This window comes from Rattus rattus, chromosome 3 (assembly GCF_011064425.1).
Source record: "Rattus rattus isolate New Zealand chromosome 3, Rrattus_CSIRO_v1, whole genome shotgun sequence".
NCBI classification, from domain to species: domain Eukaryota; kingdom Metazoa; phylum Chordata; class Mammalia; order Rodentia; family Muridae; genus Rattus; species Rattus rattus.
In genome coordinates this window covers 175,300,885-175,325,683 of record NC_046156.1, presented here as the reverse complement: position 1 = coordinate 175,325,683, position 24,799 = coordinate 175,300,885, and the positions used below count along the sequence as shown (strand labels likewise).

At 40.3% G+C, this 24,799-nt stretch overlaps 1 protein-coding gene across 1 annotated transcript in view; it reads right to left on the bottom strand.

Annotated features, from left to right (window-relative positions):
* Positions 1–24,799, bottom strand: part of C7 (complement C7) — a 74,230-nt gene that overhangs the window by 3,414 nt on the left and 46,017 nt on the right. Inside the window, exons 13-16 of the mRNA XM_032897030.1 lie at positions 15,454–15,541; positions 13,138–13,270; positions 10,165–10,360; positions 2,768–2,854 (exon numbers count right to left, since the gene is read on the bottom strand). Of these exons, the coding sequence (XP_032752921.1) occupies positions 2,768–2,854; positions 10,165–10,360; positions 13,138–13,270; positions 15,454–15,541 (504 nt within the window). The remainder of the gene's footprint in view (positions 1–2,767; positions 2,855–10,164; positions 10,361–13,137; positions 13,271–15,453; positions 15,542–24,799) is intronic.

Sequence of the window (24,799 nt, the reverse complement as noted above, 5' to 3'; positions counted from 1 at the left end):
ACATTATTTACAAGATTTATTTTCTTCAGAGCTAAGAAAGATAAGTGAAAGCAAGACTCCTGTGCTTACAACCCTACAGGTAGTCAATCCAATGGCAACCACAGAAACTGTGTCTGCTTTTTTTTTTTTTTTTTTTTTTGGTGTTCAAAGTTTTTATGAAACCAGATTCCTAGTGCTGGTTTATTTGCCTCTCAGACAGACCAAACGCAGCAAGTTGGATGAGAAGATGAATTCTGCTAGCAACTGCAGATGGACTGATACCAAAGGAAACAGAAAAGCAGCAAAGACCAAACACCCCCAAGAGATCACGTGAAATCACTGACCTCCCAGTTCAACGGCCCTCGGAGTCTGTAACTCAGCCTTGTTCATTAAAATCCTTAAGGAAGCAGGGAACTATAAAGGTTCCTCAATGTTATTTTTGTTTATTTTATTATGTTTAATTCTGTATGTGTTTGTGTGTGTGTGTGTGTGTGGTATGTATGTATGTGTATGTGTGTGTGTTTGTGTGTGTGTGTGTGTATGTGTGTATGTGTGTATGTGTGTATGTGTGTATGTGTGTGTATGTGTGTGTGTGGTATGTGTATGTGTGTATGTGTGTATGTGTGTGTATGCTTATGTACACAGGGGTGCAGGTGCCTGCAGAGGCTTGAAGAGTGAGATCTCCTGGGGCTAGAGGTACAGACAACTTTGAAATGCCTGATGTGTGTGTTGGGAACCAAACTCAGGTCCTCTGGAAGAGCAAGAGCTCTTTACTACTGAGTTATCCCTCCAGCCCCTTCAATGTTATTTTTAAAAATATGTGTATAGCCAATGAGATGATTCAATGAATAAGGGCTCTTGCCACTAGATCAAATGATGTAAGTTTGAGTCCCCAGAACCAACATGGTGGGAAAAGAGAGTCAATGCCAGCAAATTGTCCTCAAACTTGTGGTATAGCATGATACCCTCCACACCACCAATAAAAGTGCCTGTGCTTACAAAGGACTTAGATATATTTTCATTAAACATCTTATTGTTTTTCTCTTAACTACTGTTGCTAAAAATGGTACAATATGGGAGGGGAAGGGGGAAATGGCACTATATAGCTATTTGGAAATATAATTTTAAAAATAAATATTTCCTAAACCGGGCACAGGCCCACAGTGGCACCATAATCTCAGAACGTGAAAGACAAGAGCAGAGGGAGATGCTTAATGCCCCATCTCAGCTACACAGTGAGTTCAAAATCAGCCTGGATATGCAAGACCTATCCCAGACCCCTCCCCAACTCCCAGATTCACCCTCCCTGGGAAGATTCTGAATAGTAATGAGTATGAAAAGTATTGCTATGGGTAAATATTGGTAAAAGTCTTTTTTTCTTTTAGTTTGAGACAGAGCTTTTCACAGAGCTTCTCTGTAGCTATCCTGGAAGTCACTCTGTAGACCAAGCCGGCCTTGACCTCACAGAGATCCATCCTACCTCTGCCTCCTGAGTGTGGGATCAAAGGCAGGCACCATCACTGCTGGGCTCAAAGCATATTTTTATACACCGGACAGAAAGATTTTTATATTCACATACTTTATTTAGTTTTATTTTTTTTCTTCTTTGTGTGTGCCTGTCATAATTTTTCTGTTTATTTAAAGTTTGGCTAGAACTACTTAAAGTAGTTTAAAAGGCAGAAACTTTACAAAGCTATGTTGATATTGCATCCGATGCCGTGAAATTATACTAAGCATCATGGTATGCCTACACAAGACAGAATGAGGTCTCACTGGGAGGCGGGGCAGTGGCACACATTGTGGGGAGTTAGAAAGAGAAAGAATTCGATTTGAATAAATAACGGCTCTAAGGTAGTGAGTGATCACAGAGCTGAGATCCTCCAAGGATGTATCTGGACGGGCCACAGGTGTCACCTGAACTGTTCACTGATTTTCTGCATACTCAGAGTCATGAGATGTAGTCACCATCATCCCCTGTTCATTCAAGAAGGAGATATGGGTTTAATGTGCATGGCAGCTACAAAGTACTGGGTAAATTGCTATTTTGATTCTTAAAGATGAACCAACTTAAGTCCTTAATCTTAAAACTGAGAATCCTCTAGAGACCGAATGTCCTCCCAAACCCTCTCCATTCCTCCTCATCTTCTTGGAAGTCTGGCATGGAAAGACCTCTAGCTTCCGGTAGGCTCCATCACTAAAGAGCACTGGTGAAGAGGTTTAAGCATGGAAAAGGGTGGAGGGAAGTTTTATAACTCTTCATAATACCTGTGGTACCTCTCAAGTCCCTAAAGGGAGTCTGCTCCTCCTTAGAGGTTGTCTCCTCGGGGCCCTCTCTGGCTTCATGTTTCATAGTCTTTCTCCCTCTTTCGGGCCTGGGTGTGGATAAACGCATGCGCTATTATACGCTTCTAGCATCAGAAAGGCGGCTGCTCTGTTATCTATTGGTATTGCTTTTTAAACGTTGATGCCTCTAGGGAATTTCAACCTAATCCTCTAAAGCTCTCAATCTTCAGGTGACAGTTCTGTCATTTTTGCTTCACGTTATATATAGAACAAGCGGTGCTCAAGCGGACCTTCGGTGTCTCGCTCCTCCAGATTATCATCCTGCTTAATACGGTGGCGTGGCTGTCCGCCTATGACCTGTAACAGGCAGCAGTGGGCCCGATTAAGATGCAAAGACACTTAGCTCTCCGGAAGCCATGCCTTCAATTCAACAAGCTCTGCGAGGCCCTCCCGTTTACCCTGGATAAAATCAAATAGAAAACTGAGCGGCAAAGGCAGAGCTTACCCGCACTCATAGGGCATTTTGCAGACGCATTTTGAGTTCTGCAGTTTCTCCCAGGGCTGACATGAAGGAGCTGCTGGTGTTAGAGTGCTGGTGACTAGAAGAGACATTTAAGAGCAACAAGATCGTTAGGGTATAAGCCCTGCTGTACGATAGAATTGGTGGATCAAATCTGTGGGATGCTTGACGGTAAAGATTTCCTATAGTTAAAAGAAAGAATGTGGATTTGGGTGGATGAGATGGTGGGGAGATCTAGGAGGAATTGGAAAAGGAGAACCATAACCATATGAAAAAAATCTGCTTTCAGTTTAAAAATTAAGGAAAAAGAAGTTCTCATCCCTAACCAAACAACTATCTCCAGTTGACATCTGCTTCCAAAGGAAAGATAGTTTTCTCCAATGGCATCTCACTGGATATATTAAGCACACTTAAGAGCAGGCTCCCTGCCCAGCAGTGGAGGCCAACACAAAATGAGCTCAATAGCATTTTCGTAGACTCGTGACTCATATTGTTTGCTAGAGCATTTTTTGCTCTACTGGTCTTTTACTGATACATTATATTCTCCAGTTGAGTGTTTTTATGGGGTGTGTGTGTGTGTATGTGTGTGTGTGTGTGTGTGTGTGTGTGTGTGTTTCTTATTTTTTTTAATTCTGGTTTGTTTGGTTTTGTTGTTGTTTACCTGTTTGTTTTCTAAAGACAAAGAGAAAGAAAGGGTATGGAGTTGTGGATAAGGAGTATGGACGATCTCAGAGTAGTTGGGGGATGAGAAACCATAATTAAATTATAGTGACATAAAACATTTTTTCAATAAAAATACAGTAAAACTATGGGAACTGAACAAGTTCTATTTACACATTTAGGAGAGAGAGAGAGAGAGAGGGGGGGGGAGAGAGAGAACAATTAAAGAAATAAATGCCAAGAATTTGAGAGAAAGCAAAGGGTACACAGGAAAGGTTAGAATAAAGAAAGGGAAGGGAAGAAAAAGGAAATAAGAAACTTTTTAAAACTGTATTATAGTGTGGCAGTGCTGGAGCACACCTTTAATCCCAGCACATGGGAGGCAGAGGCTGATGGATCTCTGAGAGTTCAAGGCCAGACTCTTTCTACAGAGAGAGTTCCAGGACGGCCAGAGTCACAATAAAAATTTGTCTCAAAAAAAAAAAAAAAAAGAAAGAAAAAGAACAAATACATGTATAATTTAACACTATAATATACGCAAATGTCCAAGTCATCTCCCCTTCAACACATCTGGAGCTGCTTACATTAAAAATATTATATCCACTGCTCTGAATCTGGAAACTGTCTCTTTTTTTTTTTTTTAAGCAAACGGTTATTTGAATTTTCGTCAGCACCTTGGTGTAGTTGACAGCACTGTAAATGGAAATCCTCCGCATTGGATGTCAGTGTGAAGTCTAAAATGCTCGGCCTTCCCCACATTCTGCTAGCTTCATTTTACTGAAAATCATTGGCATCAAACTTTGGGGCATAAAATTAGATACTCATTTAGTATATTATAAAGATAATCTCCTTAGAAAGTCACTGTGCATTTTTTCATTTTTAGCTGAACTTATTTACTTAGTGTGTGCATGGATGTGCATGTGATACACACATAGAGAGCAGAAAATAACTTCCACCAGGTGGACACTGGGGGATCAAACTTAGGTCGTCAAGCTTGGCAGCAAGGACGTTAACACACTTGATGTCCTAAGGACATGATTCTATAAGGAAAAAATATAGAATACATATGTCCCTTAGTGAAAAACATAAGCAAGCCAGACAAGATAATAAAATCCCATGAAAATTTCAAAAAATGGGAAGAATGGTGGCAAGAAGAAGCCTGTCTTCCACAGCTAGACATCTCAGGAGCAGTCACATTCTCTAAACACTTGATGCAGAGGACCTCACAGGTCAAGACAGAAGCTTGAATCAGGAACTGGAAATTAAAATGACGTAAGGGAGAAACATGGTATCTAAATAACAGGTTAGTCAATAGTGTCCTAACGAAATTTCCCTCTCCATCTGTTTTGTGGTGTTATTTTCTTTGATTTTGGGACAGGGTCTTATAATATAACTCAAGTTGGCCTCAAAGTTGAATTCCTCTTGTCTCATATCCTCAGATCACTAGGACGGTAGGTGCAGTGGTCCAAAGAAGACTACCCTCCCTACACACACACACACACACACACACACACACACACACACATACACACACACACTCACATACACACACATACACACACATATACACACACACAAACACACACATACACACACATGCACACACACACATATACACACATATATACACCACACACATATATACACACACATACACATATACACACACATACACACACATATATACACATACACACACATATATACACACACACATATATACACACACACATATATACACATACACACATGCACGCATGCACACACACACACACATACACACACACATACACACACACACACACATATACACACACATACACACACATATATACACATACACACACACACGCACGCACGCACACACACTATATATATATATTTGCAGGCTGTGTTTGGAAGGACTAGGAAGTGTGTCCTTGTTGGAGGAAGTGTGTCACTGGAAGTGGGTTTTAAGGTTCAAAAGCCCACACCACCAAGACCCAGTCTATCTCCCCCCCCACCTCTGTTTGCTCTCTGTGTCTGTCTGTCTGTCTCTCTGTCTTTCTGCCCATCTCTCAGTCTCTCTGTATTTTTGTCTCTATCTCTCTGGCTTTCTGTCTCTATGATCTGTGTCTTTGTCTCTCTGTCTCTCTCTTTCTGTCTTTGTCTCTCTGTCTCTCTCTGTCTCTCTGGATTCTTTCTGTCTGTCTTTCTATCTCTGTCTCTGTCTGCCTTCCTGTGTGTCTCTGTGTCTCTGACTCTCCCTCCTCTCTCTCTCTCTTGTCTGTCTGTCTGTCTATCTATCTATCTATCTATCTATCTATCTATCTATCTATCTATCTCCTACCTGCTGTGGATCAGGATGTAAAGTTCTCATCTACCTCTGCAGCGCCATGCCTGCCTGCCTGCCTGCCTGCCTGCCTGCCTGCCTGCTGCTACATTCTCCACCACAATGCTAATGGAGTAGCCCTGTTAAATTGTAAGCAGACGCCCCCAGTTAACCTCCTTCCTTCATATGTGTCACTGTGTGAAGAGATGCAGAGTTAGAGCAGTAACTAGGACGCAGGTGTGAGTACCACTGGTCCTTTACTTTCACCAGCTAAGTTATATCAAATTATGCAAAAAGTGAAGCGGAGGGTGTGTAGAATTTTTATTTTGCAACTTTTCTGAAATCTAAAATGGCTTCAAAGTAAAATGGTTTCCTATTTTGTATTAGCACATATTGTAGTTTGAATTAAAGATGCACTAAATACGCCCCTGTATTTGAGCCATTGGTGGCACTGTCTGGGGAGGATATAGGACCTTTAAGACGCACAGCTGACTCATGACCTCCCATCTCACATTAGGAGCGCCGGGACTACAGATGCTCACTACTCTATCTGGCTTTTTACTTGGGTTCCCAGGGTCAACCCAAGTCATCAGGTTTGTATAGCATATGCTTCTACCTGCTGAACCACATTACCAGGCCTCAGATACATATTTTTTAAAGTGCACTGTACATATGAGAGAAAAACATGCTTCAGTCTTACTCTGCTTATATGATGAACTCCAGCTCCACCCACTTCCTTTCTGATGATAAAGTTTTGTTTCCCTTTGTGGCTCATAAAACTCCACTGTGAACACATGCCACCTTTTTGTTCTCATTTTAAATGTGTATTTAATGTTAATATTTTTAAAGTATCAAGCTTACACCTCGCTCTCTCCCCCTGAATTATTTTTCTAGCCTCACACACATTCCAATCCCCACCCAACTTCACATGCTCTTTTTCTCCAACCCAGTGAGTTCACTTAGTGCTATCTATATGTGCATGGAGGTTTGACCAACTACTGGGACATGGGTAGCCTTTCAGAGGCTGCATGCCTGAAGAAAACTGACCACACACAGCAGCTCCCCAATAGGTGACCCCCATTACCTCCTCATCTAGCAGTGAGACTCCATGACTTTCTCCCCAGTGCATGCTAGAACTTTTGTTTCTGGTTTGATCTTTTGTAGGTCTTGGGCATGATATATCACATTGTCTTCATTCATTTCTCTGTTGGTAGAATCTAAGCCGATTTCATAATAAATGTGGACATGCGGATTTTACGTCCTATGATGACTTAGATTCCATCAGATGTGTGATACCATTGGATTACATGGTAGATGTAGTTTGGATTGTTTGAGGCATCTCTGAATTGGTTTCTACAGTGTTTGAACTAAATTACATTACTGTCAGTAGTCTATAAGGGTTCTTTACACTGCCAAAATTTGTTCTTGTTTGGTAAAATATTTTTAATTATATTTTCCAGATCTAAGCACATTTATCTGCAAAACTTGTAGAGATGAGTGGAGGTGATGGCTGTTCAACCGTAAGAGTGTATGTGTGTATTTTAAATAATTAAAATAGTGAATCTTATGTATAGCTTAGCAAAATTTTAAATGACTAAATATTTAAAGATCTAGTACTTCATCCACTTACTACTTAACTGACATTGTGTGTGTGTACATATATATATATATATATACATGTGTGTATGTGTGTGTATGTGTGTATATAGAATATGCATGTGTTCATGTGCTTAACACAACTTGTAAAGGATTAAATATTCAACGGGCTAGTAATTTATTCACTTATTACTTAGCAGTGTGTGGGAGGGGTGTGCACATGCATGCAAGGGCATGCATATGTGTAAGCGAGAGCTCAGTCTCAGGGGACCCTCCTCTATCCCTTTCCACCTTGTATTTTTGAGACAAGATGACCCTTTGAACATGGTGCTTACCGTTTTGGCGAGAGTAGCCAGCCAGCCAGCTGCCAGTATGCATCTATCTCCATGTCCCAGTGATGGGACTAAAGATAAACACTAGAATGCCCAGCTTTTATATGGAAGCTGGAGATCTGAACTAGAGTCTTCACGCATATGCAGGAAACACTCCTCCTAGTGGACCGTCTCTCCATTCCCACATTTAACAGATTGTTTTTTAAATACCAATCTTGAAAGCTGACAAACATAGGAATTTTCATTTGCTATAGCTTTATCCCAAACATGGTGATTATTGTTATCTACATATTCAGAAAACACATGGGTCCATAAAATACCCTTAATTAATACCATTTTCTACTGAGTGGGGAAACATTCAGACTAAACTATGCTCTAAAGCGACAGAAGCAAACATTGCAGAAAAACTATCTAATTTCCTTTGAAAGAGTATTATATCCTCATTAAGTATATATTGTTCTCTTTCATATTCAAATCACGGGTACAGGTGCTTTACACAACTCAAATAAACTCATATCTGTACGACAGGGGATATAAAAATCATGGCGGTTGTTTTCTAATGTGTACCTCAGAGCTGATGCGGAAGGCACTCCTCTTGTCTGCTCTACTCCTCTCTACTGACATGCATCACCACAGTTCACGCCTACATTCAGCAGAATGGGGCTCCAAGAAGCCTGCTGTTCTCAGTTGTAAACATCTAATTCACTTAACAGTGTTAATCTTAGAATCGCATACTTCATCCTCATAAGAATGGATATATTTCAGCACTGAATTTAAAACGTTTACACTAAGGAAATATTATGGAAAGTAGCATGTATATGAGCTTTCTTCTTTCTCGGTCATAACTGTTAAAAAACATTGTTCCAGGCTGGAGAGATGGCTCAGCAGTTAAGAGTACTTGCTGTTCTTGCAATAGACCTGGGTTCAGTTTCTGTCACCCACACAGAAGCTCACAACTGTCCTTAACTCCAGTTCCAGGGTATCCAATGCCCTCTTTCAGCCTCTGCAAGCACTGGGCTCACACACAGGGCACTTATATACATGCAGGAAAAATGTGTATACACATAAAATAAAAACATTTATCTTTTTAAATTATTAAACAATATATTTACATGTATTAATATGCAATAAAACAATAAGTGTGTTTTAATAAACAAGTTTAGCCCACTTAAAAGACTGAAAATATACAATTTATCTAAGTTATTTTTTCTGCCTAAGCTGTTTGTTTGTTGAAGTGGGGTCTCTGCAACTAGCTCTGGCTGTTGTGGAACTCACTCTGTAGACTGGCCTCAAGCTCACAGAGATCCACCTGCCTCTGCCTCTGAGTGTTGGTATTAAAGAAAGACCAGGGTTGGGGATTTAGCTCCGTGGTAGAGCGCTTGCCTAGCAAGCACAAGGCCCTGGGTTCGGTCCCCAGCTCCGAAAAAAAGAAAAAAAAAAAGATAAAGACCAACACACCCATATTATTTTAGGTTCTTAAAAGAATGTTTAAATGCGACTAGGATTTAGAACACTAGATTCCTGGATTTCCACAACCAGGAAAAGAAAAGACCCACACCCATACCTCCCACCAAAAGCCAAGGATCCGAAACTGAGCTCAAAGTCCCAGGAAGCAACAGCTATTTGGGTGTTTCAGAAGAAAGGCTGCTGACTCAAGCCCAAAAACCAGTGGTTGTAGAAAGAGACAACAGATTCTGCAACCAGAGGGCTTCTCTAAGGAAAACAGCTGACTTCCCTATTCTTCTAGGTCTCTCGTGCCCCTTCTCCACCTTTAGCTACAAAACCGTCAGCCTAAAGCCTGGATCCCCCATTCTCTTGACCTCTGATCACTGAGTGATTGGATCCTGTACCCTGATTGTGAGATGGCCAGAATTAGAGATGTCACCTCTCGGGTACTAAATAAACCATGGTCCAGCTACTGAGCCCATCCAAGTTCTCATCTTTTATTTCTTCCTGAAAACTTAATTCTTACCCTTACTAAGAGTAACTGTAAAAAAAAAAAAGGAACTTTACAGACCACAAGACTTCTTTGAATGATGTCTACTTTGCAGTATTAAATATAAATTTACATTTATATGTTTTAATAATTTTTTAAATTTTTTCACTTTAGCATCAATAACTGAGAGTCCAGAAAGAATGCATTCAATTTTTTTAAATAAATTATCATTTTAACTCTGAATTTAGAAAATCAGAAGAAAACAGATATCAGCCTTCAAAAAGTCTTCATTTTCTTGACACACTAACCAATATAAAGTTCTTTGTTCATAAGGAGAAGTGAAGTTTGTTGTACCATCCTCCCTGTCCCTACACTCCATGAGTCTATCATTCAACATGAATGGCTGTTGCACGGTCTACACATTGACCTCCTTCTCCTAGGGAGCCAGATGGAGAGAATGATGTACTCTGACACAGTGCCATGATGGTCACCAAAAGGACTCTTGCCTGTCTAAGCACGGGTGGCACTGAAGTGAGGCAGAAGCTACTCACCTTTTTCCACACACTGGGCACTCTTCAGCTCAGGACTCCACTTAAGGCTGGAGCCACAGAGGAAGGTGGAAGGACCTTCTAAGGACATAGCACCTGCACAGGAAAGGGTCACCTTCTCACCAACCATGTAGAAGGGTTTCTGGGGGTCACTCCGCATGCCGTTCATCCCTCCAGGTAGAAAACAGGCAATTTCTGAAGATAAAGGAGAACAGAATGGGTCACTGCTTTGGTATCCTGAGGCACCTTTTAAAAAATAGCCTTAAGTTGTGCTAATATCCTCGTTCTGCCTTTTCATATCACAGGACCAGCAGGGGGGAAAGAGAGTCTATTTATACAGTGCTCCAAAAAACACTCTCCACTGTGTCTGACATGTAATTGACCAATGAATGAGTAAAGACAAAACAGCTGTCATCTCCTTCCCCTGCCCTCACAGCAATGTGACAACCTAAAATGAACAAGCCTACAAATAGAGCCCCAAAGCCCAGCCTGCTGCTAAAATCAGACTTCACAGATGCCACTTATCTCTGTAGTGAGATGATGTCCCACCAGACTTCTCCCAAGAGCTTTCCTCATTTGCATATCATTAGCTCTAATTAGATATGTCACCATCTAAAGACTTAAAGCGGCACCTTTCACCTTGCAGCATCAAAGTGTTCAGTGTTCAGTTTTTTTTTTCCCATCCCAATCTTTCCCTTAATGACATTCATTAGTTCAAATCTGTTTAAAAATAAAGCAGCTGGAAAAAAATTTTTGTATATAATAGATCAGGGAAGAAATAGTAATAGGTTGAATAAAGGTAATTTAAAAATACTAACAAAAAGATTGGAAGAGACATTTTAGAGACACCGAAACATGGCATTTAAAGAGGTGGCATGAGTTTCAATGAGAAGTTCAGAAAGAATGATGAAGCAATTATAACAGCCAGGTCTTTGTGTGTGTGTGTGTGTGTGTGTGTGTGTGTGTGTGTGTGTGTGTGTATACATATATATATATATATATATGATGGATTTTGGACAATACTATACAACATTGCTGTGTTTCAGTACTGTCTTTATCAGAAGACCCATCTACTCATTTATCCAATCACAGTATTTATCATTTATTGAGTGCCTGCATTTTACCAATTATATTGTATAGAAAAGCTAAATGCAAGTCACATGTTGTACCTTCAAAATCTGGCATTAAGTTTGTTTCTGGCATGATACATCTGCCAAGTGTATCTTCTACAACCTCTCTCCTACCAGGACAGATAGGAAAGTTGCACAACACTAAAAGAAAAATGTTTGTAAGAATCATAGAGTTGTCCAAAAAAGTACAGTTTGAAGACCCAAGATTACAGACAGAAAAGAAATCTAAGATAGTAGTTACAGATTTGGTAATGCTTTTCCCCATGAGTTATTTGTAAATTTGAAAAACTAAGATAAAATAAAAATATAATGAAGAATGGACAGACTGAGGAGAGAATTGTAGCTCAGAGGTTGAATTGTTTATGGAGCTTGCAGGAGAGACACAGGATGGGGAATCAAATCCTGGGCTCCAGTTCTTCAAAAAAAAAAAAAAAAAGGAAATACCCAAGTAGGAAGTTCATTCTGTTCATTTGGATCACTTCATGGTAAGATACCATTGGAATAAAGGTTAACCAGGCATAAAGTACCCTCGTTGCTTACCAGATAGAAAATTCATCTTCTCTAAAGATGTCATCAAAGCCTCAAATTGTTCTTACAGTTTTTCAAGCATAGAGTAACATTTAGTCAGAACTAATCTAACATTCGAAAGCATGAGAATGTGCAGTGGCAATTTCGGGTTTCTTAGGAGACTCAGTTGTGTCATATGGTGCTTTTCTGGAAGCTGTCTTATGAGAGGATGTTCTGCTAAAGCAGACACAGGAGAGGATGTTTTGCTGCAGCAGACACACGAGAGGATATGTAATGTTTGGAAAGAGTATAAGCAGAACCCAATGAATGATGCTCTTGCGTTGGCTCGCCTTGTAACACTTTACGTCACTCATCTTCGCTTGTCGTGACTTTTTAGAGAGAAAAGCTCTAAAGAACTTTTTGGTGTATTCTGGCTGCTTCTTGCTGCTTCTGCAGACTTGTGCTGATTTGCCAGAGCCTCATGGTTTCTGCTGGATTGAGCCATTACTGAGTCATGTTTGGTGTTTGCTATTGGAGTAGTAGACTGTTCGTATCATTATAACAAAGATTGGGATCATCCCCAAAGAACTACTTCTAAACAGGTGCGCAACCCCCTTGTCCTATTAACCAGCTTTCTCCTCTACCTTTAGCCAGTGGGCTACAAGGAAGATTGAAGCATAAAAAAAAACCCTTATTAAAGTAAGTATTGAAAAATCTAAGCCTACAGGAAAGCCTACAGCAGAAACAAATTCATAAGAGATACAGATAATAAATATTAACAACTATGTACCTTGAAAAAAAATGTCTCATGCCTGTAATCTCAGCACTTGGGAGGCTGAGGCAAGAAGGATTGCCATTAGTTGTGGTCAGGTGAATTTCATGCCTGCCTAAGCCACTGAGTGAGATTTTGTTTCAAAAAAATGTAAATGACAAGATGGAAATTTTCTACAAAACATTGGAAAATATCATTAGAAAATATTAACAGTTCAAATAAAATTCTTAAAAGACTATTTCACAATTACACAGAAAATGCATGAGTAAAAGATAAAACAATAGAAATATTCGATGCAGATAATATCAAGTATTATATGCAGTGCCGAGAGCACCAGCCTCCACCTCTCTCTGCTTTCTGACTGTGGAGGCTGTGTGAGCAGCTGCCTGATCTCCCTCCACCAAGGTTTCCTTCTGTGACAGATACTTCCCTGTACTGGGAACCAACATAAGTCTTTCTTTCCTTAAGCTATTTTGTCCTGGTATTTTGTCACAGTGGTGAGAAAAATTACTAATGCAGACTCCTAACATCTTAAGATACATACTACAACCAAGATAACTCACTTTGACAGTGCATTTCCCCAACAAGCCACTGTAAGTCTTCTCCACATCTGGCAATAGGATCTCCGACAAGAGAATACCCTTCGTTGCAAGCATATACTATGTTTTTCCCAATAGGAAACACGGTACCTTCACTCTAAACAAAGAAAAAGTAGAGAAAGGTTGAGTTGCCCTGTTTCCCATTAACAAAATGCCTTTTCAGATTTTATTTGGCCTGCAAATCGTAATTAACTTTAATCATCAGTCAACCTACATTCAAACAATTGATTTAGAAACTCAGTGTAAAGCATTTTCCCTTGTATGGGTCTATTCAACAACACTAATACTATCATTGATTGAAATGAAGCCATAATGCCAACATATTATAATGTATTGATTGGTCCCAAAATACCAAGTGCTTGCTACACTAAGCATTTTTTAAAACCACTTTAGTGGGCACTGTTCTGGTAATTTCCTTCCCTTCCTAATGTAGTAAAATGAAGTTTGCCATCAGAGTCAGAAGTAGTTTTGTCCAGCAGTTCTTTGTATGAGGCTCTACATTCTGTCCATGGACAACAATGCCTAGTAAATGTCAGGATATCAGAAATATGTGTCCTCTTGATGTCTTCATGAAAGTCTCATTGAGGGCACTATATCATCTGATTGTTCATTTTGCTTTCTGAAATAGGGTCTCACCGTGCATCTCAGGTCAACCTGCAAATTGCTACAGAGTCCTGGCTGGCCTCAAATTCAGAATCTTTACCCCTCCAACTCAGTGCTTGGATTATAGGCATGTGCCACCCCACCTGGATCACCAACGACTTCGAAAGAACATGATATTGATTCTTCCACTCTTCACTATAGGTATGGAATTGCTGTTGTGAATGGATTAGCCTATACTATTGGTAGGTGAGTTGTCATAATGAAGTAAGGAATTTACTGCAAGAGGATAGTTACCCTCACTGGGATCTTTGCTTCTTTTCCCTATTCTCTGATTCTCTGCACCCCACAGAGAAATACTAAAGAAATAAAGGCCTGGGGGATATTTTGGGGATACTATAGCAAATAAAACCAATTGTTCTGGTGTCTAATTATCATTGTCAGGCATTCTACCCCAAGCTTAGCCTTCCTCCATTTAGAAGCTAATAGGAAACAGTGGGGACAGTTCATATCAGTTTCTGACTGTAGCTCCTGGGTCTTCTACTTTGCAAGAGGGACTTCAAGATGAGGAAATTTAACTCAACACCATCTAAATATTTCCATAAAAAAACACTTCTAGCAATTAAAAAAAATTGCAGGGTCCACCCCCAACCTACTGAATTAGGAAAGATTGGAGGTCAGGAATGAAGCAGCAGTCTCTGTTTTGAAGTTCCTTAGATAACCTATGTGGCCATTCTGAAACAGTGTTTTAAAATGTTGGCTCCTAAAAGGACAGGAGAGCTTCATGGGTTGCTAAAGTGTGTGAATTTACATTATACTGCTCTCAAAACGTGTTTCACTCAGGAGCCCCATAGATCATGAGGAGTATGTAGAGCATTCCACCTCCTTCTACTTTATCTCCTTCTTCCTCTGCCTTGTTGCTTCCTCAGTGGCATCTACACTGTAGACACTTATGCAAATTCCCATTATTGTAAACCTAAAGGCCTAGAATTTAAGAATCAAAATGTGCAGAAGTTGAACTGCCGGCACTGAGAGCCTCCTTACAAAGACATGTTTTTCTTGTATGAGCCACGAAGAGACGTCACTGAATTTGGGGGTCAAAGGTCAACTGTAAGAAAGACTGGGAACAGAACTAATGAAGAGAATCACAATGCCAAGTGAAGTCCCTAAAACAGCTAGAGGAAGATGGCCAGTGTTCTTTTACGAACATGAAAACTAGTAAAAAGTATGATGACATACATCTCATCAGACAGTGGTTAAAACTGACTTTGGGGTAAATGAAATATTTGATTTCATGATGAAATTTTTTTAAGAAAAGCTTTTATAATGAGAAGAATAAAAAGATCTTTAGACTTAGACTTAAGACATTGTGTGTGCATTCACACTTAACAGTAACATTGGCAGTATTCAATAGGCATGACGGTATCTCTGATTCATCGGGTGGCAGTATTGACGTCCCATGCCATAGAAGGAATGCTACCTTCTTAAAAAAAAAAAAAAGACTCACCTTGAGCCAGAGGAAAAATGTCATGAATGAAATACCCTCCACTATTGAAGTAAAATTGCACATGTAAAACATATTAGTACTGTTTGACTATGAAGAAGGATATAGATTATACCCAAGTAAAGAGATAAAAGTTGGAATATTCATAAAGGAAAATATATCTTTTCATAACCAACTTGAACAAATCCATCTTTTAAGGCAGGGGGTGATGGGCAGAATCCTTTTGGAACCAAAGACAAATGAAAGCAATGTGGCTCAAGTAATCTGGAAAAGAAACAGAAACAAATGAAAATTAACATGATCAGTTTCCAGAGTTTAGTTGAATATATATTGTATCTTATTATTATATTATATTTTCCTTCACATCTGAAGTCATTGAAATAGAAAATGCAAAGATATATGTTTTGTCATTCACAGAACCAATTACGTGATCACATTATGTTTGTAAATACCTTGAGCATAAATCAATCTATCAAGAGATTGTGGATGGTGATTTAAATGTGGATGGTGATTTAAATATCTACAGGATCAATACTATGAGAAGCAAGCAGGAAGAAAGATAGCTGTCTTTGGATAACACATCTGCATTATATGATTTCTAGGTTCATCTGTCTCAGATATCACTGTGTTTCCTGCTGTTGGGCCCTGAAATCCTTTTATTACAAAATTAATTCTACTTAGTAAGAATATCCAGTCTAAAAGGAACAGAGATCCTTAATGCCACATCTCCAATGCTATTTCTGAAAATCAGCCATCACCATGCTCATCAACAGGAGCTGATAATTATTCTAATGATAATGAAAACATTCATCATTAAACAGTGGTTGTCCATATTGCCTCTGTGTTCAACATACTACCAATCCACTCCAGCGAGTGAAATCTGAGCAGGGGAAGGACACCTGCAGGCTATGACATTTCCTTCTCAGTTAAATCCCACATCTTTTGTAACAGTCCAAGGAAACCAGAAATGCAAAATATCAAAAAATTTCTTATTGGTGCTGATCAGGACAGATCCCCTCCTTTGAGCAAACAACAACAACAACAATAACAAAAGGAGGATATTCCCCTCTCTCTAGCTTTATATATAAAGGTTTGCTACTCTTCCATTAAACAGGCTAAATTTTGTGTAAAAGTGATGTCACAATCTCAGGGAAAAGGGTCCCCTCAGACAGAGACCTGCTTTCACACTCTCACCCTCTTAGAGGTACATGTGCGTTCTTTCTCCACTATGACCCATGTGTTCTTTGACCTCCTCACTGAAGAGACATGGGTTACTGTCGTGTTACAAGGCATGAAAGACCAAGGATCAAGACGGCCTATGTCCTTATCCATGGCATAACACCGAGTATATAAAACCCTATACCCAAGCACCTTGTTTTTTTCTCTTTTTTTATTTTTCTTGGTTATTTTATTTATTTACATTTCAAATTCTATCCCCCTTTGAAGTTTCCCCTCCATAAGCTCCATATCCTCTCCTCCCTCCCCTCCCCCACCTCTATGAGGGTGCTCCCCAACCAATGCAACCACTCCTGCCTCAGAGCTCTAGCATTCGTGTATCCTAGGTCATCAAGCCTCCACAGGACCCAGTGAATCCAGAAAAGGCAATCCTCTGTCACATATCCAGCTGAAGGCAAGGGACACTGTCAATAGGACAAAACAGCAATCCACAGATAGGGAAAAGATCTTTGCTAACACTACATCTGACAGAGGGCTGATATCGAAAATATACAAAGAACTCAAGAAGTTAGACTCCAGAGAACCAAATAATCCTCTTTAAAAATGGGGTACAAAGCTAAACAAAGAATTCTCAACAGAAGAATATTGAATGGCCAACAAGCACCTAAAAAAATGTCCAACATCATTAGTCATCAAGGAAAAACAAATCAAAACAACCCTGAGATTCCACCTCACACCTTGCTTCTTTCTTTAACTCACACGGCCTTCAAATTATCTTATGAGAATTTTTGGTCTAGTTTCTGGCCTTTGGAATATGGAACAAATGGTGGACCAATGCATGCACTTTTTGAGTCTTTTAGATGGGTCCGCTGGAAAAGCAACCCCAAATGCCACACACATGTCCCCGTTCAGCTGTTAGAAGCCAGATTCATCATCACCCTAATCCCAAGAGGGGGAAATAACTAGAAGAGGGGGTAAAACAAGCTCAGAGGACCTGAAAGAATAATAGCCTGTTTCTTTTGTGGCTAAAACTCAAAAATGACCTCGCACCTCTTTGGCAGTCTCATCTTTACCAGGATTTGGGAAGCATTCGGGGGTGGGTATCCATGGTCCAGTTCCTAAATGATTTTAGGATCACCTCTTTAGAGGGGGTGGATGTTAGAGTAACACTGAAGTCCCTATAAGAAAACATCCTTCTGGGACTGGAGAGATGGTTCTACAGTTGAGAATGCTTACGGCTCTTACAGAGGACCAGAGCTCTGTTCCTGGCAGCCCAGTCAGATGGCTCATTCCTGCCTATCATCCCAGCTCCAGGAGAATCCTTAGCCTCTAACCTTCTTGGGCATGGACACTCACATAGGTAGATAGATAATTAAAAATAAGAAATTAAATTTTTAAGAATTAAATCCTCCTTCTGTCCAAAAGAATAGAATCTTTGTGGAGAACTATAATTCTAGTTAAGCCAGATCAATCTCCTGGCCAAGGGACTTGCCCTAAGCAAGCAGGCTCACTTAAAGCTATGCTAAATAGGGGTTGGGGATTTAGCTCAGTGGTAGAGCCCTTGCCTAGCAAGCGCAAGGCCCTGGGTTCGGTCCCCAGCTCCGGAAAAAAAAACCAAAAAAAAAAAAAAAAAAAAAAAAAAAGCTATGCTAAGTAGATTATTTCGATTATTTCTTCAGTGAGAGTCTATACTTTGCCTTGCCTGACCTCCCGCCCCCTAGCACAGTCCCTTACACAATACAGTCATGCCGCTTTGCACATCTGTCCACAGTAAGCACTCAGGAAGATATAACTTCCACATTTCTGTCTCTGCTCTAACTAAGCATGTCTTCCCTAACACTTTGGATTTCACCCGCATTTGCCAATTTCTTATTTGTTCCCTAAAGTGACCCTGTCCACCACGTGACTTCCCCTAAACAGGCAAGCTCGCATGTCGTGCCTCCATGGCAGTTTACACAGCATGGTTTACCTTTTCCCTGTTTCTCCTGCCCCCTTGACTTCCATTATTTCTCCTCTGGGAAGCTAGTGAGATGTATAACTCGCTCACGCTAGCAGTATCTTTTTTTTTTTTTTTTTTTTATTCTCTTTCCGGTTTCCGGGCAAACATCCCCTCCCCCCCTTCCTTATGGGTGTTCCCCTCCACCTCCCCCTATTGCCGCCCCCCCCAACAGTCTAGTTCACTGGGGGTTCAGTCTTAGCAGGACCCAGGGCTTCCCTTCCACTGGTGCTCTTACTAGGATATTCATTGCTACCTATGAGGTCAGAGTCCAGGGTCAGTCCATGTATAGTCTTTAGGTAGTGGCTTAGTCCCTGGAAGCTCTGGTTGCTTGGCATTGTTGTATATATGGGGTCTCGAGCCCCTTCAAGCTCTTCCAGTTCTTTTCTCTGATTCCTTCAACGGGGGTCCTATTCTCAGTTCAGTGGTTTGCTGCTGGCATTCGCCTCTGTATTTGCTGTATTCTGGCTGTGTCTCTCAGGAGCGCGCTATATCCAGCTCCTGTCGGTCTGCACTTCTTTGCTTCATCCATCTTGTCTAATTGGGTGGCTGTATGTATATGGGCCACATGTGGGGCAGGCTCTGAATGGGTGTCCCTTCATCTCTGTTTTAATCTTTGCTTCTCTCTTCCCTGCCAAGGGTATTCTTGTTCCCCTTTTAAAGAAGGAGTGAAGCATTCACATTTTGATCATCCGTCTTGAGTTTCATTTGTTCTAGGCATCTAGGGTAATTCAAGCATTTGGGCTAATAGCCACTTATCAATGAGTGCATACCATGTATGTCTTTCTGTGATTGGGTTAGCTCACTCAGGATGATATTTTCTAGTTCCAACCATTTGCCTACGAATTTCATAAAGTCCTTGTTTTTGATAGCTGAGTAATATTCCATTGTGTAGATGTACCACATTTTCTGTATCCATTCCTCCGTTGAAGGGCATCTGGGTTCTTTCCAGCTTCTGGCTATTATAAATAAGGCTGCGATGAACATAGTGGAGCACGTGTCTTTTTGATATGTTGGGGCATCTTTTGGGTATATGCCCAAGAGAGGGATAGCTGGATCCTCAGGCAGTTCAAATGTCCAATTTTCTGAGGAACCTCAGACTGATTTCCAGAATGGTTGTACCAGTCTGCAATCCCACCAACAATGGAGGAGTGTTCTCTTTCTCCGCATCCTCGGCCAGCATTTGCTGTCACCTGAGTTTTTGATCTTAGCCATTCTCACTGGTGTGAGGTGAAATCTCAGGGTTGTTTTGATTTGCATTTCCCTGATGACTAAAGATGTTGAACATTTTTTTAGGGGTTTGTCAGCCATTCGGCATTCCTCAGCTGTGAATTCTTTTTGTTTAGCTCTGAACCCCATTTTTAATAGGGTTATTTGTCTCCCCTCTGCGGTCTAACTTTTGAGTTCTTTGTATATTTTGGATATAAGGCCTCTATCTGTTGTAGGATTGGTAAAGATCTTTTCCCAATCTGTTGGTTGCCATTTTGTCCTAACCACAGTGTCCTTTGCCTTACAGAAGCTTTGCAGTTTTATGAGATCCCATTTTTCGATTCTTGATCTTAGAGCATAAGCTATTGGTGTTTTGTTCAGGAAATTTTTTTCCAGTGCCCATGTGTTCCAGATGCTTCCTAGTTTTTCTTCTATTAGTTTGAGTGTGTCTGGTTTGATGTGGAGGTCCTTGATCCACTTGGACTTAAGCTTTGTACAGGGTGATAAGCATGGATCGATCTGCATTCTTCTACATGTTGACCTCCAGTTGAACCAGCACCATTTGCTGAAAAATGCTATCTTTTTCCATTGGATGGATTTGGCTCCTTTGTCAAAAAAAATCAAGTGACCATAGGTGTGTGGGTTCATTTCTGGGTCTTCAATTCTGTTCCATTGGTCTATCTGTCTGTCTCTGTACCAATACCATGCAGTTTTATCACTATTGCTCTGTAATACTGCTTGAGTTCAGGGATAGTGATTCCCCTGAAGTCCTTTTTTTATTGTTGAGGATAGTTTTAGCTATCCTGGGTTTTTGTTATTCCAGATGAATTTGCAAATTGTTCTGTCTAACTCTTTGAAGAATTGGATTGGTATTTTGATGGGGATTGCATTGAATCTGTAGATCGCTTTTGGTAAAATGGCCATTTTTACTATATTAATCCTGCCAATCCATGAGCATGGGAGATCTTTCCATCTTCTGAGGTCTTCTTCAATTTCTTTCTTCAGAGTCTTGAAGTTCTTATTGTACAGATCTTTTTACTTTAAGCTTGGTTAAAGTCACACCGAGGTACTTTATGTTGTTTGGGTCTATTATGAATGGTGTCGTTTCCCTAATTTCTTTCTCGGCTTGTTTCTCTTTTGTGTAGAGGAAGGCTAATGATTTATTTGAGTTAATTTTATACCCAGCCACTTTGCTGAAGTTGTTTATCAGCTTTAGTAGTTCTCTGGTGGAACTTTTGGGATCACTTAAATATACTATCATATCATCTGCAAATAGTGATATTTTGACTTCTTCTTTTTCGATCTGTATCCCCTTGACCTCCTTTTTTTGTCTGATTGCTCTGGCTAGAACTTCAAGAACTATATTGAATAAGTAGGAGAGAGGGCAGCCTTGTCTAGTCCCTGATTTTAGTGGGATTGCTTCAAGTTTTCTCCATTTAGTTTAATGTTAGCCACTGGTTTGCTGTATATGGCTTTTACTATGTTTAGGTATGGGCCTTGAATTCCTATTCTTTTCCAGGACTTTTATCATGAAGGGGTGTTGAATTTTGTCAAATGCTTTCTCAGCATCTAATTAAATGATCATGTGGTTTTGTTCTTTCAGTTTGTTTATATAATGGATCATGTTGATGGTTTTCCATTATATTAAACCATCCCTGAATGCCTGGGATGAAGCCTACTTGATCATGGTGGATGATTGTTTTGATGTGCTCTTGGATTCGGTTTCCCAGAATTTTTGTTGAGTATTTTTCGTCGATGTTCATAAGGAAATTGGTCTGAAGTTCTCTTTCTTTGTTTAAATCTTTTGTGGTTTTAGGTATAAAGTAATTGTGGCTTCATAGAAGAGAATTGGTAGTGCTCCATCTGTTTCAATTTTGTGGAATAGTTTGGATAATATTGGTATGGAGGTCTTCTATGAGGTCTGATAAATTCTGCACCCCTAAACCCCGTCTGGACCCTGGGCTCTTTTTTTGGTTGGGAGACCTTTTAATGACTTCTTCTTTTCCTTAGGGTTATGGGGTTGTTTAACTGGTTTATCTGTTCCTGATTTAACTTCGGTTGCCTGGTATCTGTCTAGAAATTGTCCATTTCCTGTAGTTTTCGTTGTTTTTAATTTTCGAATATAGAATATAGGCTTTTATAGTAAGATCTGATGATTTTGAATTTCCTCTGAATCTGTAGTTATGTCTCCTTTTCATTTCTGATTTTGTTAATTTGGACACACTCTGTGTATCCAAAACATTAGTCTAGCTAGGGGTTTATCTATCTTGTTGATTTTCTCAAAGAACCAACTTTTGGTTCTGTTGATTCTTTCTATGGTCCTTTTTGTTTCTACTTGGTTGATTTCAGCTCTGAGTTTGATTATTTCCTGCCTTCTACTCCTCCTGGGTTTATTTGCTTCTTTTTGTTCTAGAGCTTTTAGGTGTGCTGTCAAGCTGCTGACATATGCTCTTTCCTGTTTTTTTCTGCAGGCACTCAGCGCTATGAGTTTTCCTCTTAGCAAAGCTTTCGTTGTGTCCCCATAAGTTTGGGTATGTTGTTACCTTCATTTTCATTAAATTCTAAAAAGTTTTAATTTCTTTCTTTATTTCTTCCTTGACCAGGTTATCATTGGGCTGAGCATTGTTCCTAGTTTCCCGCGTATATGTGGGCATTCTTCCTTATTGTTATTGAAGACCAGCTTTTCTATCTTTCTGTACCCAAAAGAAGACCTGTTGGGCCCGTTTTTGACCATTTTCTGTACCTGTTGAGGCCGTTTTTGACCAATTATATGGTCAATTTTGGAAAAGTACCATGAGGAGCTGAGAAGAAGGTATATCCTTTTGCTTTTAGGTAGAACGTTCTATAAATATCCATTAAGTCCATTTTGCTCATGACTTCTCTTAGTCTGTCTACATCTCTGTTTAATTTCTGTTTCCATGATCTGTCCATTGATGAGGTGGTGTTGAAATCTCCTACTATTATTGTGTGAGGTGCAATGTGTGTTTTGAGCTTTAGTAAGGTTTCATTTGATGTAGGGTGCCCTTGTATTTTGGGGGCATAGATATTTAGGATTGAGAGTTCATCTTGTGGATTTTCCTTTTGATGAATATAAAGTGTCCTTCCTATCTTTTTTGATGACTTTTAATTGAAATTGATTTTATTTGATATTAAGATGGCTACTCAGCTTGGTTCTTCTGACCATTTGCTTGGAAAGTTGTTTCCCAGCCTTTCACTCTGAGGTAGTGTCTGTCTTTGTCTCTGAGGTGTTTTTCCTGGCAGCAGAATACAGGGTCTAGTTCCAGTTTGTTAATCTATGTCTTTTTTATTGGGGAGTTGAGGCCATGATGGGAGAGATGTTTTAAGAATAGTGATTATTGCTTCCTGTTATATTCATATTTGGATGTGAGGTTATGTTTGTGTGCTATTCTTCTCTTTGTTTTGTTGCCAAGATGATTAGTTTCTTGCCTCTTCTAGGGTATAGGTTGCCTCCTTATGTTGGGCTTTACCATTTATTATCCTTTGTAGTGCTGGATTTGTAGAAAGATATTGTGTAAATTTGGTTTTGTCATGGAATATCTTGGTTTCTCCATCTATGTTTATTGAGAGTTTTGCAGGATACAGTAGCCTGGGCTGGCATTTGTGTTCTCTTAGGGTCTGTATGACATCAGTCCAGGATCTTCTGGCCTTCATAGTTTCTGTCGAGAAGTCTGGTATGATTCTCATAGGTCTGCCTTTATATGTTACTTGACCTTTTTCCCTTACTGCTTTTAATATTCTTTCTTTATTTTGTGCGTTTGGTGTTTTGATTATTATGTGACGGGAGGTGTTTCTTTTCTGGTCCAATCTATTTGGAGTTCTGTAGGCTTATTGTATGCCTATGGGTATCTCTTTTTTTTAGGTTAGGGAAGTTTTCTTCTATGATTTTGTTGAAGATATTTACTGATCCTTTGAGCTGGGAGTCTTCACTCTCTTCTATACCTATTATCCTTAGGTTTGATCTTCTCATTGAGTCCTGGATTTCCTGTATGTTTTGGACCAGTAGCTTTTTCCTCTTTACATTATCTTTGACAGTTGAGTCAATGATTTCTATGGAATCTTCTGCTCCTGAGATTCTCTCTTCCATCTCTTGTATTCTGTTGGTGAAGCTTGTATCTACAGCTCCTTGTCTCTTCTTTTGGTTTTCTATATCCAGGGTTATTTCCATGTGTTCTTTCTTGATTGCTTCTATTTCCATTTTTAATTCCTTCAACTGTTTGATTGTGTTTTCCTGGAATTCTTTCAGGGTTTTTTGCGATTCCTCTCTGTAGGCTTCTACTTGTTTATTAATGTTTTCCTGTGTTTCTCTAAGGGAGTTCTTCACGTCTTTCTTGAAGTCCTCCAGCATCATGATCAAATATGATTTTGAAACTAGATCTTGCTTTTCTGGTGTGTTTGGATGCTCCATGTTTGTTTTGGTGGGAGAATTGGGCTCCGATGATGTCATGTAGTCTTGGTTTCTGTTGCTTGGGTTCCTGCGCTTGCCTCTCGCCATCAGATTATCTCTAGTGTTACTTTGTTCTGCTATTTCTGACAGTGGCTAGATTGTCCTATAAGCCTGTGTGTCAGGAGTGCTGTAGACCTGTTTTACTGTTTTCTTTCTGCCAGTATTGGGGACAGAGTGTTCTGCTTTCGTGCCTGTAGTTTTTCCCCTCTACAGGTCTTCAGCTGTTCCTGTGGGCCTGTGTCTTGAGTGCACCAGGCAGGTCAGGTTCCTTCTGGGAGCCTCCGTGCACCAGGGTTCCAGATGGCCTCCGGTGTTTTCCTCTGGCGTCCGAGATGTGTGTGCAGAGAGCAGTCTCTTCTGGTTTCGCAGGCGTGTCTGCCTCTCTGAAGGTTTAGCTCTCCTTCCCACGGGATTTGGGTGCAGAGAACTGTTTATCCGGTCTGTTTCCTTCAGGTTCCGGCGGTGTCTCAGGCAGGGGTCCTGCCGCTTCTGGGCCCTCCCCCACGGGCACCCAAAGGCTTTATACAGTTTCCTCTTGGGCCAGGGATGTGGGCAGGGATGGGCAGTGTTGGTGGTCTCTTCCGCTCTGCAGCCTCAGGCGTGCCCACCTGACCAGGCGGTGAGGTCTCTCTCCCACGGGTTCTGGGAGCAGAGAGCTGCTGCAGGCCGGGATCCG